Source organism: Physeter macrocephalus, chromosome 13, assembly GCF_002837175.3.
Source record: "Physeter macrocephalus isolate SW-GA chromosome 13, ASM283717v5, whole genome shotgun sequence".
NCBI classification, from domain to species: Eukaryota; Metazoa; Chordata; class Mammalia; order Artiodactyla; family Physeteridae; genus Physeter; species Physeter macrocephalus.
Genome location: NC_041226.1, coordinates 81005401 through 81019486, shown reverse-complemented (window position 1 = coordinate 81019486; position 14086 = coordinate 81005401). Strand labels below are relative to the sequence as shown.

The 14086-nt window shown below is 63.8% G+C and overlaps 2 protein-coding genes across 2 annotated transcripts in view; both read right to left on the bottom strand.

The window, feature by feature from the left end:
- Positions 1 to 2460: 2460 nt before the first annotated feature.
- On the bottom strand, positions 2461 to 8410 carry F7 (coagulation factor VII). Its single transcript, XM_024117465.1, has 8 exons — positions 8337 to 8410; positions 7155 to 7315; positions 6581 to 6605; positions 6393 to 6506; positions 4886 to 5026; positions 3956 to 4065; positions 3601 to 3724; positions 2461 to 3069 (listed from the first exon to the last, which is right to left on the bottom strand). Exons 1-8 carry the CDS (start codon positions 8404 to 8406, stop codon positions 2471 to 2473), a joined length of 1344 nt encoding a protein of 447 aa, XP_023973233.1. The 5' UTR covers positions 8407 to 8410; the 3' UTR covers positions 2461 to 2470.
- Positions 8411 to 10765: 2355 nt separating this feature from the next.
- MCF2L (MCF.2 cell line derived transforming sequence like) overlaps positions 10766 to 14086 on the bottom strand; it is a 90258-nt gene continuing 86937 nt past the window's right edge. The window contains exons 29-32 of the mRNA XM_055089581.1: positions 13956 to 14077; positions 12593 to 12705; positions 12422 to 12525; positions 10766 to 12311 (exon numbers count right to left, since the gene is read on the bottom strand). Coding sequence (XP_054945556.1) covers positions 12226 to 12311; positions 12422 to 12525; positions 12593 to 12705; positions 13956 to 14077 — 425 coding nt within the window. The 3' untranslated portion in view covers positions 10766 to 12225. The remainder of the gene's footprint in view (positions 12312 to 12421; positions 12526 to 12592; positions 12706 to 13955; positions 14078 to 14086) is intronic.

Below are 14086 nucleotides of genomic sequence, written 5' to 3'. Positions count from 1 at the left end.
TCTCTGTGCTGCCCTGTCTCTGCACTGCTGGGCGTGTGGGGCGAGACTGGATTCCCCGCGCCTGGCGAGGGGAGATGGTCCACGCGGGTGATGCACTGCGGCGTGGCCCGGCTCTGCGCCCACCGCAGCAGTGAGGCCGGGGAAAGCGGGGCAGAGCCAGCAGCCCACCCACGACCTGCTGAACCCCTGTGGGTCTGAGTGGGCTCCTGGCTTGGCCCCTTGAGCCCCACATCCCCTTTTCTTCCCAGGAAGAGGAGTCCAGCCAGTTTTCATTTCCAGGAAGAAACAAGAGGCTCACTGGGCTCAGGGCCTCTGGAGACCTCGGGCATTTTGGTTGCAGAATTTCTCGAGTGTCTGCAGCCTGAGCTGTGAGCTGGGGGCACCTGGACGTTTGCAGATGGGCTTTCCCGGCCTTGGCCAGGTGGCCTGTCCTCCCAGCGCCTCATTTTACCTGCGCCGGTTTCGTCCTCACGACAAGCATGGCAGCGGGCCCCATCTTGTAGACGAAACGAGGGGCGGAGAGGGTTGGTGGTGCCTCTGAGGGGGCCAGAGCCAGAGCCCCCCCAGGAGGTCTGGCCCAAGGTCGGAGCTCTCAACGTGTGCCCGGCGAGAACCCTAGAAACTACCACCTGGTGGGGCAGCAGAGTGTTTCTGTAAAGGCTCAGATGGTGAGCACGTGAGGTGTGCGGGTCAGACGGTCTCTTCGGCCAGGCCGCCTCTGTTCCAGCAACTCAGCCCTGCGGTTTTAAGGGGCTGTGGGTGATGCATAGTGGAGTGGCAGGCCCCGGGGAACCTTTATTCCCAAACACGTGGCCAGGCTTGCGGAACCCTGGTTACTCAACAGGCTGGACTGTCCTCCCGAGCGCGTCTGGCACTTTAAGCACGGCGTCCCAGGCCGGGATGGGCGAGTCCTGAGGGAGGTGGGCACCTGCCGGGGTGGCCTTGCCCGCCTGGCTGGGTTCAGGTGGGGTCAGGCGCTTCCCTGCCTGGTCCCTGGTTCCTCAGTCTTCCCAGCCTGAGGCCTGTGTGCCCATCACCTGAGGGGCTCGGTAAGAAGGTGGGTCAAGGGGCCTCACCCCCATCCCACTGATCTGGGCAGGGCCTGGGAACCTGCATTTATGGGACATCCCTGCTGGTCCCCAAGCAGGGGTCATCTGCTGGGGCCTCGGCTGCAAGAAAGAGACACCCAGTCCTCAGGGTTGGGGGCTATAGCCTCCAAATCCACGAGAGCTGTTGCGATTGGAAACGTCCTCGTGCAAGGTTCACTTCAGCGAAGTCGGCGATTGTGAAGGAGACCTGCTCAGAGATAAACACGAGCGTCTCCGTGAGACGCCTCTGGACGATTGAGGGAGGGCAGGCAGCTACCAGGGGCTGGGAGGAGGCTCGGCTGCTTGTTGTCAGTGGGGGAGCAGGTGTGCAGAGCATGAGGCCGCGTGTTACGGTAAAGTTCGCACACTTAGAAAAAAGATCGGGGGGCTTCCCTGGTGGTGCAGTGGTTAGGAATCCACCTGCCAGTGCAGGGGACACGGGTTCGAGCCCCGGTCCCCCACATGCCGCGGAGCAGCTAAGCCCGTGCGCCACAACTACTCAGCCTGCACTCTAGAGCCCGTGAGCCACAACTACTGAGCCAGCGTGCCGCAACTACTGAAGCTTATGCGCCTAGAGCCCGTGCTCTACAACAAGAGAAGCCACGCAATGAGAAGCCCGCGCACCGCAACGAAGAGTAGCCCCCGCTCGCCGCAACTAGAGGAAGCCCGTGCGCAGCAACGAAGACCCGACGCAGCCAAAAATAAATAAATAAATTTATAAAAAAAAAAGAAAAGATCTCGAAGGATATTCAGGACAGTGAGTGGCGGATGCTAACAGTTTATCTGTGATGAAGATGAAACGCTTGAGTGAGAGACGAACGTGTAGGGAAGCAGCACTGTCACTGCGGGTGGATCCGTCACCGCGGGTGGATCCGTCTCCGCGGGTGGACCCGTCACCGCGGGTGGACCCGTCACCGCGGGTGGACACGTCTCCGCGGGTGGACCCGTCTCCGCGGGTGGACCCGTCACCGCGGGTGGACCCGTCACCGCGGGTGGACACGTCTCCGCGGGTGGACCCGTCTCCGCGGGTGGACACGTCTCCGCGGGTGGACACTCACGCCTCTGCTGCCGGCCCGGCGCGCCCAGTCCCCGCGTGCTCTGCCCAGTGTGTCACCTTCTGTCCCCTTCCCCTCTCCGTCTGCCTCTTTGACGCTCAGGCTCTTTTTCTCTCCGGCTCCTCAGGATCTCCCTCAGGTTTCTCTCTGTCTCTCCATCCCTCAGTCTCTCTCTGTCTGTCGGTCTCCCTCTCTGTGTCTCTCTGTCTCTGTCTCTCCGTCTCTGTTTCCGCTTCCCCCTCCCCCACCCCAAGAACCACAGGAGAATTTCCAGCCTCTGCGCGGGAAGACCGGGCTCGCACGGCAGCTTTATTTGCGGGGCGGGCGCTAGGGCAGCAGCGGGGCCCGGACGAGGCCCCCTGAGGGCGGCGGGGAGCCCATGAGACGGCGGAGCCAGGCCGTGTACTGGGAGACCCGGGTGTAGACGCCGAAGTGGCCGGCGGCCGCGCAGCCCTCGCCCCAGCTGACGATGCCCGTCAGGTACCAGGTGCCCTGGAAGCGGGTGGCGTGCGGGCCCCCGCTGTCGCCCTTGCAGGCGTCCTTGCTGCCGTCCGCGTAGCCGGCGCAGAACATGTTGTCGGTGACGACGGGGCCGCCGGGCCTCCGGCGCGACTGCTGCTGGCAGTCCTGGCTCAGGAGCCGGGGCACGCGCACGGCCATGAGCCGGAGCGCCGTGGCGCCGCGCTCCAGGAGCTGGCCCCAGCCGCTGACGGCCGAGAAGCGCACGAAGGCCAGCGTCCGCTCCGCGAAGGCCCGCTCGGGCAGGCAGAGGGGCACCACGAGGTCGCCGAGGGCCACGGGCTGCGCCAGGCGGAGCAGGGCCAGGTCGTGGTCCGTCTTGCCCCGGACGTACTTGTCGGGGATGATGACCTGAGCCACCTGCCGTTCCTGCTCGTCACCCTCGTCCTGGCTGAGGTCGTGCTCGCCTGCGGGGGGCCGGGGAGGACCGTCCACTCACTCCCCGCCTCGCCTCCTGGGCCAGGGTCTCCTTTCGGGCAGGAGGGGCCCCGCGTCCCCCACCCCCGGTGGGCGAGCAGCCTCCTGGGGCTGCTGGGGGGTCAGCGTGGGCGCGAGTTGGGGCGGATCTGGCCCCGAGGTGCTGGAGGCGGGCGAGGGGGTCGGGCAGGCCGCCGTGGCTGTGTGAGGAGAGGGTGCCCCGGGTCCCCTGGTTTCTCCAGACGGGGCCTGGCCCTCCTGGGGTCCTCGTCGTCCCCTAAACCCACCGGGCAGCGCAGCCTTGGGTGGGGCACCCCCTCGGGGACCTTGGCCGGAGCAGCGTCACCCCAGGGCCGCATCTGGGTGGCAGAGGCTGAGGGCGGTGGCCACAGTGACGCTGTGGGTATGGGGCCGGCCCAGACGCTGCCACCTCTCTTTGTGGGGCAGGTCACGGGTCGTGGAAGCCCCGAGGTTATCATTGAAGGACCGCCCCCGGCAGAAGGAGGCGCCACGTAACCTACCCAGCACCACTGTCAGGTTGCTCCGGCTTCCGAGTCTGTCGAAACAGTGGGCTGCGGAGACCACCCAGACGGTGTCGAGCAGGGAGCCCCCGCACAGCAGCGCCCCATTCAGCTTCAGCATGGCCTGACAAGGGCACAGCAGATGCTGGAAGCTCGCGTTCCCGTCGTGGCTGTCTTGGGGGCTCCCCTTTCCCGTGCACCCCGGATGGGGGCTGCTTTACAGGCCGCTTCCATCCGGCTAAGGGAGTGGAAAACTGGTGGACGCTGGCCGGACAGTGGGCACGCCGGGGCTGGACTCCGCTGTGCATGCCCGGGATCGTCACCCAAGTTTGACCCAACGCTCCTGGAGCCTTACCTGCCAGGGACACTCCCCTTTGGGGCAGACGTGACCACCCACGATTCGGCCTTGGGGGTTGCTGTCGTTTCTTTTTTCCAGAACAGGCAGTTTTCCGCACGGATATTCAACTGTGTAAAACAAATCCAGCAAGACGTGGGGATGTGTGGGGTGCTGGTGAGAAAGGCCAGGGGCCCTGGGGACGGGCGGCTGCGCCTCTGGTGCTGCCCGGGGCTGCCGCAGGCCCTTGCGGGAGCTGCCGGGCAAGCAGATGGCCCAGGGTCCTGGAGACGGGGTCCTGCTCATTTTCCAGGGGGGAAGATGTGCAGCTTGAAGTCGCTAAGGTGTAAAGGATGAGCTGTGTGAGGCGACCGGCGTCTCGGACAATCGGGCTGCCCTTCTGACCCGGCCTCCTCCAAGAAAGCCCCAGGCCAGAAAAGAAAGCCTTTAGAGGCGGCAGCTGAATTTCGGGCTTCCTAGACAAGGCTGGGTACATCATCCACCTCTGGAGAGACGCAGGGCTGGGGGTGGGGTCAGCTTTGGGAGCTGCAGCCCCATCGCCTTTAGGCTGGTTTGGAGACGTTTTCCATTTTCCCAAAAGTGCTTGCCGTTGAAGAGTCTTGGAATCCAGAATGGTGCTGCGGTCCGTACAGACACTGGGCGTGGTGCTGAGCCCGGCGTGGGGGGTGGGGTGGGCAGCCGGCGCCGCCTTCTGCAGCCCCGCCCCGCTCCGGGGCTGCGCCCTGCCCACCGTGGCCCCTCCCTGCTCTGGGGGCGGGGGCGGCCGCCTCCACCCCAGCTTCCCGTCTGCCGAGTGCCTGGTAGATGCTCAGTGATGCTGTGCTTCCGCCCACCCCATCTTGTAGCCAACGGGGGGACGTGTGTCAGAACAGTGACTGCTCATGGGACATGAAGCCACCCAGCCCTGCCTGGCCCCCGGGGACCTGTTACCTGTGGGCTTGCAGGAGAGCCCGTCCGCCTGGAGCGCGTACCCCTCGTGGCACCAGCAGGTGCGCCCAGCCCCCGCGTCATTCCTGCAGTACTGCTCACAGCCCCCGTTGTCATTCGGGCAGGTCAGCTGGCTCTTCTTGTCTGAGGGCAGAGGGCGTGGCTGCCGGGGGCCCGGTCAGGGCAAGCAGGCCTGGGGGCCACCCCTCCCTGGGCCAGGGGCCGTGTTCTGCACGAAGGTGGCACCCAGCTTCCGGGTCCAGGGACAGCCTGGCACCAGCCCACTCTGCAGACTGACCCAGAAGGGCAAGACTGGAGTTTGGGGCAGGGCCCCACATCTGAGCAGCTTCGCCCGTGGGGATGCGGGGCCGGCATGCTGGGGCCTCCACAGCGTCACCCCTCCCAGGCGGGGGAAAGCAGAGGCCCCTGGGGACGGTGGACGAGCCCGACTCAATCGCAGGCCCGCCCGCGAGCAGCCAGAGCCAGGAGCCTGGTCTGCAGCCGGGCCTGGGGCCCGGGGAGCCGCCCGGGCTGGCCGCTGGCTCAGCCTGCCTCGGGAAAGGGAACTTTGTTGTGGACACGTGGTTGGCTCACCCTGCAAGTCCAGGGCCAGCAGTGGGAAGGCCTGTCCTGGAGGTGAATTCACACCAGGACCGCTGAGCACCCAAGCCCCAGGTGACCGGCGGGGACCCTCCTCCCTGGCCATCCCCCTCCCTGTCTGACCGTGGTCCTTTGAGACGAGCTAGGCGGCATCAGAACGTTCGCAGGTGGGGAGGGATCCCAGGAAGTGGCTGCCCCCCTCTGATGAAGTCGTCCACTTTAATTTGATCTGCCTGATAAGCGTGTTGTTTTCCTGGGGGCCTGGGGCCACCTGGCATCAGCGCGACCCCGGGAGGGGCTGGACACGGGGCTCAGCCACATCCTTGTGCCTGAGCCCCAGGGGGACCTCAGGACACCGGGGCTTGTGGGCGCGTCCCTGGCGGGTGAGTCTCTGTAAGTTCTGTCCCACATGGTCTCGGAGAACAAAACACCATCCACAGGGCTCCCGGGAAGAAGCCGCTGGGAGCTCACACCTGGCCCCTCGGCTGTCTGAAGCCATATCCTTTCCGTGTGATAACTGTAACCGTGCCTGTGTCGGCCTCCAGAGCATGCTGACCTTCTAGCCGATGACTGACGCTGAGGGTGGTCTGGGGAGCCCTGAGCTGTGTGATACTGTAATACTGGGCCCACCCTTGTAACAGCAAGTAGGGAAGGCCGAGCTTCCCCGACCACCTCGCCACGGGGATGTGTGGAGCTGGCGGAGAGGCAGTGATGCCCCGGGCCCCTCCAGGTGCGTCAGAATTTCCCGGTGCCGGGAGCCCAGAAGGGGACAGGGCATCCAAAGTGGAAGAATTAGCACCTGAGAACCCCAGATCCGAGACTCTCAGGTTGCGGCCCTTCCAGATTGCCGAGGCCGCCCTCCCCCCAGGCCGTGCTCGGCGGCGCCCCCGGGGGCCCCAGGCCTCCTCACCGGCCTCACAGTTCCGGCCCTCGAAGCCGTCCAGGCAGAAGCAGAGGTAGGTCTGCAGCTGGTCCTCGCAGGAGCCCCCGTTCTGGCAGGGCGTGGAGGCGCACTGGTCCCCGTCTGCGAGCAAGTCAGTGCTAGGGTGCCGAGCCGGGGGCTGGCGGGCAGGTCCGGGCTGCCGCGCGCATACTCACCGTTGTAAGAGATCCAGAACTGATTCTGAGGGAGCAAAGAGGAAGGTGCGTGATACAGGCGTGCACGAGAGGCAATGCTTATGGTCCCCGCGGAAGGAGCTGGGGGGCTGGGGCGGGCTGGGGGGCTTCTGACCTGGCCCTCGTGATGGGCTCTGAAAGCCAGACTTTTTCCTCTGGAGACGAGGCGGGTGCATCCAGGGGAAGCGAGTTTTTTCCTAATATCCACCCGCCATTGCTAAAGCCACCAGAGGTCCCAGATTTCCTCTCCCACGCCAGGATCCCCAGGCTTTAGCTCTGCCACGTCCGAGCTGTGAACGCGGACAAGACACCCCCGCTCCCTGAGCCCCCAGTTCCTCTTCGGATGCTGCATCGACTGTCCAGTCACCCGCCGAGCGGGAGAAGGTGGGAAGGGGCGCGCGGGCGCTCTGCCGACCGCAGAGGCCCCGTCAGTAAACGGGGGTCCCGAGGAATCTTGGCCAATGAAGTAAAACTCGCAGGGTCGTCGTGAGAATCAAAGCAGGCCTCACAACCACGGGGTGGCCGCCGCACGCCCGCTGGCCCCAGGCGAGCTCACCGTCCTCTCCTGGCTCTGGAAGATCTCCCGGGCCTCCTCGAAGGAGCAGAGCTCCTCCCTGCACTCGCGCTCCAGGGAACCCGGCCTCAGTTCCTCCAGCAACCAGTTGGCGCGCCGGGGCCTGTGCAGGACGCTGTGGGCTTGCTCCTGGGAGACAAAGACTGGAGGGCGGGCCGTGAGACGCTGGACGCCCGGGGGCGGGGGCGGCACACCCTCCCGTCCCCCCACCCCGCCCTCCCCAGGAGTGTTCCCTCCGTCCCTTCCGCTAGGTAATGGGGGTCGGAGGGCTCCTGTCCACAGGCCTGGCTGAGTTTGCAATCGCAGCACGTTCTCGCCGCCGCCAGCGGGCAACTGCACAAGCTTTATGTGCAGGAGGAAGGTAATGTGCTCAGTAAGTCGTCATAACACATTCACACCCTTGACCTGGTCCCTTCACTTCTAGGAATTTATCCCAAGGAAATGCTCTGAGACCTGCACAGAGACCCAGCCATCAGGAAAGCTGGAGACAAATAATGTGAAACACTAAATGATGGTGCCCATGATGCTTAAGAAGGTGCGATATTAAGTGAAGAAAGAAGACAAGCAGGAAGGACCATGGGCGGCACCAGCTCCGCCACTCGGACCCCAGAGTCTGGCCGTGGGATCTGAGGGACAACGTGAACCGGACTTTGCGGGACAGCGTCGGTGCCTGGTTCCCACGTCGGCCGCCCCTCGGTGCTGGAGAGTCACGATGACAGCTCACCGAGCTGTCCCCGTGTTACCGGCTCCGGCCTCCCAGCGTGTGCGAGGACGGGGTGCAGGGGTCACAGGCGTGGTGGCAGATCATCACGGTCCAGCGTCCCCACACCGTCCCTCGTGCCAGCCCCCCACCGAGAGGCCGGGAGAGCGGAGTGAGAGAGGCACCTCTGAGCCCCAGATCCTGTGCCGGGGGTGGGGGGGTGTTGGCGGCAGACGGGGGGCGCCCACTGTGGCCGGGGAACGCCACGGCTCCCCAAAATCTGGAAAATAATTCCGCGAAGCCCTTCCTCCAAATGCTGGGCGAGGCCCTGGGCACCGTTTGCCTTTCGGAAGGAAAGCAGAGCAGAGCAGAGCTGCCAGCAAACGGGAGCGCCCAGCACATGGGCCGGCTTTGGGGGTGGGCTGCCCTTCCGCTGGGTGAATGGGGAAACCTCCCTCGCGTACCTGCCTCCAGGGACCCCCGCAGGCCAAGCAGAAGGCAGAGGAGGGCCAGCCCCCGGGGCCGAGGAACCATGGCGAGGCCCTGGGTCGCTTAGTCTGTTGACTTTCCAGGTGGGGAGGCGGGCAAAGTTCTCCAAGAGCCGGAGAGGGTGGGGGAGGGAGGCCTGGCCTCCCAAGCACACGGCGTGCGGTCCCCCGCCCAGCGCCTGCGGACGGGACAGACGGGCCGCCCCAGGGCACGGGCCTGGGGAGTCGGCTCCGTGTCCGAGATGAGACGCCGGCGTCGGGATGCGTGTCTGGCGTGTGCAGCTCCAATGCGGCTCGAGTCTGCGGCCGAGGACCCAGGACGGCAAGCTGGGAAACGGAACTAAACGGCGGGTGGAGAGCCGTCCCCCGCAGTGAGGATACTGGGAAAGGCGAGCGGATCTGGGGCGTGAATGTGAATATTTTGTCACAGGGGAGGCCTGGTTTCTCAGCCGAAGGGCCCTTCTGGGAGCGCGAGGGGGAGGGTGCGTGCCCCCAGCGGAGTTCCTGCCCGTTTCAGCCCTGGGGGGCCCGGGTCTTGTCCCTCATTCCCTCCTGGGCCCAGGCTACCAGCTGGGGTGACCACCTATCCTGGCTGCCAGGCACGAAAGGGTTTCTCAGGACTCTGGACTTTCCAGACTTAACTGGGACTGTCCTGGGCCCGTTGGGCTGGCGGTCACCCTGCAAGTCTCAGGCGTGTAGCCTCCTCTCCATAAACGCGTGGAGGCTGGGCACACCAGCTCTGCGCATTTATCTTCAGAGGGGGAGCAAGGAGACCCAGCTGTTCCAGGGGGGTCCGGCGCGCCCCCCTCCCCAGATGGAAAGCAGTCCTTAGAGGACGACATTTTACTTATCACCTCTGGAATTTCTATTTGTTACTGTCAACAATTGTTTAGGAATTCAGTTATACGGGAATTTATTTGTGAAGGGGGGAGGGGGAGAGGAGGAGGAGGGGAGGGGAGGGACTCTCACAGCCCTTCGTGGCGACACCTGGGCCCAGTGCGTGCAGCAGCTCTGGAGTCAGACCACTTGGCAGGGTGCTGTCAGCGTCTGTCTCCTCCCAGCTTTGGGAAGAAGGGGCTCATTCCTTTGAGCCTCACTTTCTTTGCGGGGCAGCGGGGCTGCTCGCCCTGCCGAGAGCCTGGGGGCGTGCACCGTCCTGCGAGGGCTCCAGAAGCGCCACCTGCCACCGCTGCCGGGTGCGGCCACCGCCCCGGCCTTCCTCCGGCCCCAGGGCTGCCCACCTTCTCAGACCGAGTGCAGCGCGGCCACTGGTCACTGACTCCTAGCGCTGCTCTCCAGCCGCCTGACCCAGCACTGCCCCCAGGGGATCCAGCGACAGGAATCTGTCCAGTCCCAGGTCTGGAGGCAGGTGTCCCGGGCCACGCTCCCTCCAGAGGCTCTGTGGGAGGGTCCTTCTGGCCTCTCCCAGCTCCTGGGGCTCTGGTGGCCCTTGGTACCCCTGCCATGCTGAGCCAGCCCTCCAGACCGGCACATGGCTGCTCCTGCCTGGGGTGTGTGTGGGTGTGTGTGTGTGTGTGTCCAAATTTCCTGCTCCTTATAAGGACACCAGTCATTGGATTAGGGGCCACCATGACCCCATCTTAACCAACTGCACCTGCAGTGACCCTGTGTCCAAGCAGGCTCACCTTCTGGGGTCCAGGCGGACGGGGATCCTAGGGGGATGCTCTCAGCCCGGTGCCCCTGGCTTCCCTCGAAAGGAGCTGAGCTGCACCTGTGTTTGGGGCCGTGTGAGGGGCATCCTGACTACAGGCCCAGTAGGAACAAGGCTCGGGGGTGAGGAAAAAACTCTGCTCCTTCTAGGGCTTCTCACAGCATCACCATTGAACCAGGTTTCCGCAGACAAATGACCTGCCAGGCACAGGGCATCAGCATGAATTAGGGCAATGCGAAGGACAGAGGCCCTCAGGTCCAGGGTGACGGGGTCCCCGCAGAGGTGGAGGGGACGCTGCAGGCCAGTGGGGACCTGGCTTTGAGGAGCCACTACGCCCACTGACACTTGTGCTATTCCTCCCAGGTGGCCGAGCACAGGTACAGAGTTCACCCTATCTTATTCCTGCAGGAGAACCCCTGACAGAGGGGGGAGGGGGAGGGGGGGGGCATGGGCCCTGGGGTCGAGGGCTCAGGGATCAGGAGGCCCCACTCGCCCTGGGCCCCTCCGGCCCACACTGGCATCTGGGGGTGGGGGGCATTCCATTGAGGGCGAGCCTAACGTTACCACCCAGTTTCAGGTCCTGTGCCTTTACAGAGGAAGGCCGACAGCAAGAGGTGCTGATGTTTATTCAAACACCAGCCATACAATAAAGAACTCGGAGTTTTAAATATCACTTACATTCAGCAGCTTAAAAAAAAAAAAAAAAAAAGTAACAGTGACCGAAACATGAGGTTTTAAAGTGCTTTTATGAGGAAGAGATCACAAAAATGGTGGACAATCCCAGGCTGGGATGGCAGGAATGGTGCCTGAACAATCAATATATTCAGTAAATTACGTGAAGCATCATTTCCCAAATAACTTATACACCAGGAGAAAAGCTGCCGAGCTTGTACGCCGTCTACTACACACTCCAGAGAGGTCTGGCCCTGCACAAGGACGGGGAGCCCATGGGCTGGGCTGCAGGGGCCTGGGGCTCAGGGGGGGCTGTAAAGTGACACATCGCCAGCAGCTTGGAGGCTATAAATACACCCCTCACAGTGGGGACGTATGTACACACATCGACATATATACACACATATAAAAATATCTGCCCCAATCAGACATAGAAGCATTTCCAAGGAACAGAATTCGTTTCTGAAACACACAAAAAAACAGTAAAACAGAAGAGTTTTCTTTCCAGTTCTGCCTTGATTTGAATAAGATAAACTCTGCTCCTGTGCTCAGGACAGTTCCACACAGGACGTGCAAGGCAGGGGGAGGCGGGGGGCTGGGAGCTCAGGTTTTCCCTGGGCTCCTGTGACAGCATCGGTTCAGATGACACCTGCAAAAACTGCATCTTTACAGTCTTTAAAAACAATAAAAATATCCTAAGTCAGTGAAGTGTGTTAAAAAATCGAGTCCCCCATTTTTCTTTCTGTAGAAAAGGTTAATATTTTAAATTATAGTTTACGTTTTCCTTTGAAAATTAACCTACACAGGTGAAGGAATTTCCTTGGTTTCTAATTGCCTGTGTTTGTAGAAACGGCTGCCTGATTCTACCGAGGGACGTCCTTCCACTCACCTGTGACCAGGTGGGCTGCTTCCACGAGAGCGTGTCCCCCAAATCATTCAGCGCCATGTAAACCCCAGTAACAAAAAATAGTTTTATATCAAATACAGTATGAAACTGTCATTTCACGTAAACACAGTGATTCTTGGTAAAGATCAGAGGCCAAACTATCACCAAAAAGATGGCCGTAGAATTAATCCTTGCTTTAAAAAAAAAAAACGTGTAGAAGACAAACTAGCCTCCTGCCCCCGCCGCAAGCCGCTGGGTCAGTGAATCGGTCACTTCTTTTGGAAGCAGCTCCACAGAACGCGTGTTCCTGCAGAAAGCACCGGACCAGAAACGTCGGAAACCAAAGGGGAGCGGCTGCGGCCGAGGCCGAAGGGGAGTCCCGGGAGCCCTTCTGCACCGGAGGTCTGTCGTCTGCAGGCCCGTCCGTCCGACTCCCCGAGGAAGCCGCGGTGCCGCGCTCTTCCTGCGCCCTGGGGCGCGGTCCTGGCGCCGAGGCCGCAGGGCGGACTCTTCCCGAACCTTCGTCTGGGGCGCGGCGCCGGGGTTCCGCGGGCGGTTCCGTGGGCGCCGGCCCCTCCCCACGCCGGCCCGAGCAGAGGCCAGCTCCCAGGGCCGCAGGCGGGGTGGCCGCGGCGCTACCCCTGCAGGTCCGCGAGGGCGGCCGCGCAGCTCTCGCTGCAGCTGGACGAGGCGCTCAGCAGGGCGGACCCCGCGCTGGACTCTGCGGACAAGCAGGCGAGCGGCTGCCGCGCGTCCTGGCCCCGCCCCGGCCCCGGCCCCGCCCCCGGCCCCGCCTTGGCCGCAGTGCCTGGGCTGCGCGGGGGCCCGTACCTGGGCTGCTCAGGCACCCGGGGGCGCCGCGCTGGCCGAGGAGCGAGCACAGGTTGCGGGCTGGCAGCCAGCCCTCGCCGCCGGAGCTCAGGTTCCGCACGAGCCTGCAAAGGGCGCGGTCAGGGTGCGGCGGCGCGCGCGGGCTCCGCGGGGGCGCGCGGGCGGTCTTACCAGAGGCCCTCGTCGCCCTCCTGCACCAGCTCCACCTCGTCCCCGCTCCTCAGGACCAGCGCGTCGGGGCCCCCCTTCTCGTCCAGCCCCGTGACGGTGTACTTCCCGGGGACCTGGGGAGGGGACGGCAGGGCGCATGGCACACAGGGCACGCATCTGTCGGCGCCCAGCGTCCCGGGAAGGACGAGAGCCTTGCCATTCGCAGAGCTTCCGGTGGGGCCACGGCCTTACACCGGGAAGGCCTCCTAGTGCAGCGAGACGCTGTCTCACGTGGCGGCCGCTCAAGCCGACCAGCGTGTGCTGTGTGCCCTGGGCTGCGCCCCAGCGCTCCCAGCACACCCAGCTCCTGCGGTCCCAGGGCCTCGGCACCTGCCGTTGCCTCTTCCTGGGTCACGCCTCTGCCCTCACCGCACATGCTCTGCCTCTTACTAGTCTTTCACCCCAGGAGAGGGGGGTTCTTGTCCACCTTGTCCCGTTCGCCTTCAGTGCCTGACACAGCAGGTGCTCGGCACACCTGTGGACGGAGCTGCTGCGCGATGCGGACTCTGGGAAGGGGAGGCCATTCTGCTGGCTTGTGGGGCTCCGGCCTCACGAGCAGCGAGACACATGACTGGGAGCCCCTGAACTGTGCAGGGGTCACGCGCCACCAGGCTTGGGAGCAGGGAAAGCCAGGCCAGTGTCCGTTATCCTCAGGGGGGCAGCCGCACCCTCTCTGGACCGCCTGAGCAGCACCTCACACCCTCCTGCTGCACCGAGAGCGGAATGCAAACCCACCAGGCCTGCCCGGCCTCCCTGCCCGCCAGCCTAGGCTCCCCGCACTGGTCCCCCAGTGCCCTGGCCGGCTCTCCCCAGCCTCAGGCCTCCCCGGGAAAGGCTGCCCTGGCCGCCCGAGACTCTCCCTCCGCCCTCCTCCGTTTTCCTGTGTCTACCCCTCCAACTCTGGGGTGCTCTGCTCGCTGCAGGAAACCAGGTGTGGACCAGGGCAGCACTGAGCGGGCAGCAAACAACTGTTGCTACCGTCCTGACTCTGATGACTTAACATGTAGTTTCCTGTGCCGCTCACGCTAAAACAGGACTTTGTTTAGAAAGCAAACCCGTACCTCAGACAGTGCGATTCTCTGAAACAGATGGCGGTACACACGCAGCTTTAAGAAAGCTCCTCTGAGGGGCAGGTCAGAGGTGTGCACTGTCCGCCCTGAGGTGGTCTGGCGAGAACTACAGGAGGGCGGGCACACAGCCGTGGGGCCCTGGCACCTGAAGGTCCCTCCCTACGCCCTAGGACGCGCGGCCCCCCGAGCTGCACTGCTGGCGCCCTGCCCCCCGGGACCAGCGGTGCAGCTGACGCGGTGGGCGCCAAGGTTACCAGCTTCCTGAGGCCCACTCCGCCTTCCTCCTCTGCGTCCGAGGAGTTGACCGGCTCCTCGGCACTGGACCAGCCGTCGTTGTCCTCGGGAGCCTCTGACGGCTGAGACGTTTTGCTCCAACCTAGAGAGG

Excerpts from the sequence above, each read along its gene's own strand:
- F7 (XM_024117465.1), bottom strand. The coding sequence starts at position 8,406 with ATGGTTCCTCGGCCCCGGGGGCTGGCCCTCCTCTGCCTTCTGCTTGGC. Across the intron at positions 7,316-8,336 it reads GCGGGGGTCCCTGGAGGCAG|TCTTTGTCTCCCAGGAGCAA; the intron begins GTACGCGAGGGA and ends CCCGCCCTCCAG. Across the intron at positions 4,066-4,885 it reads GCTCTCCTGCAAGCCCACAG|TTGAATATCCGTGCGGAAAA; the intron begins GTAACAGGTCCC and ends TGTTTTACACAG.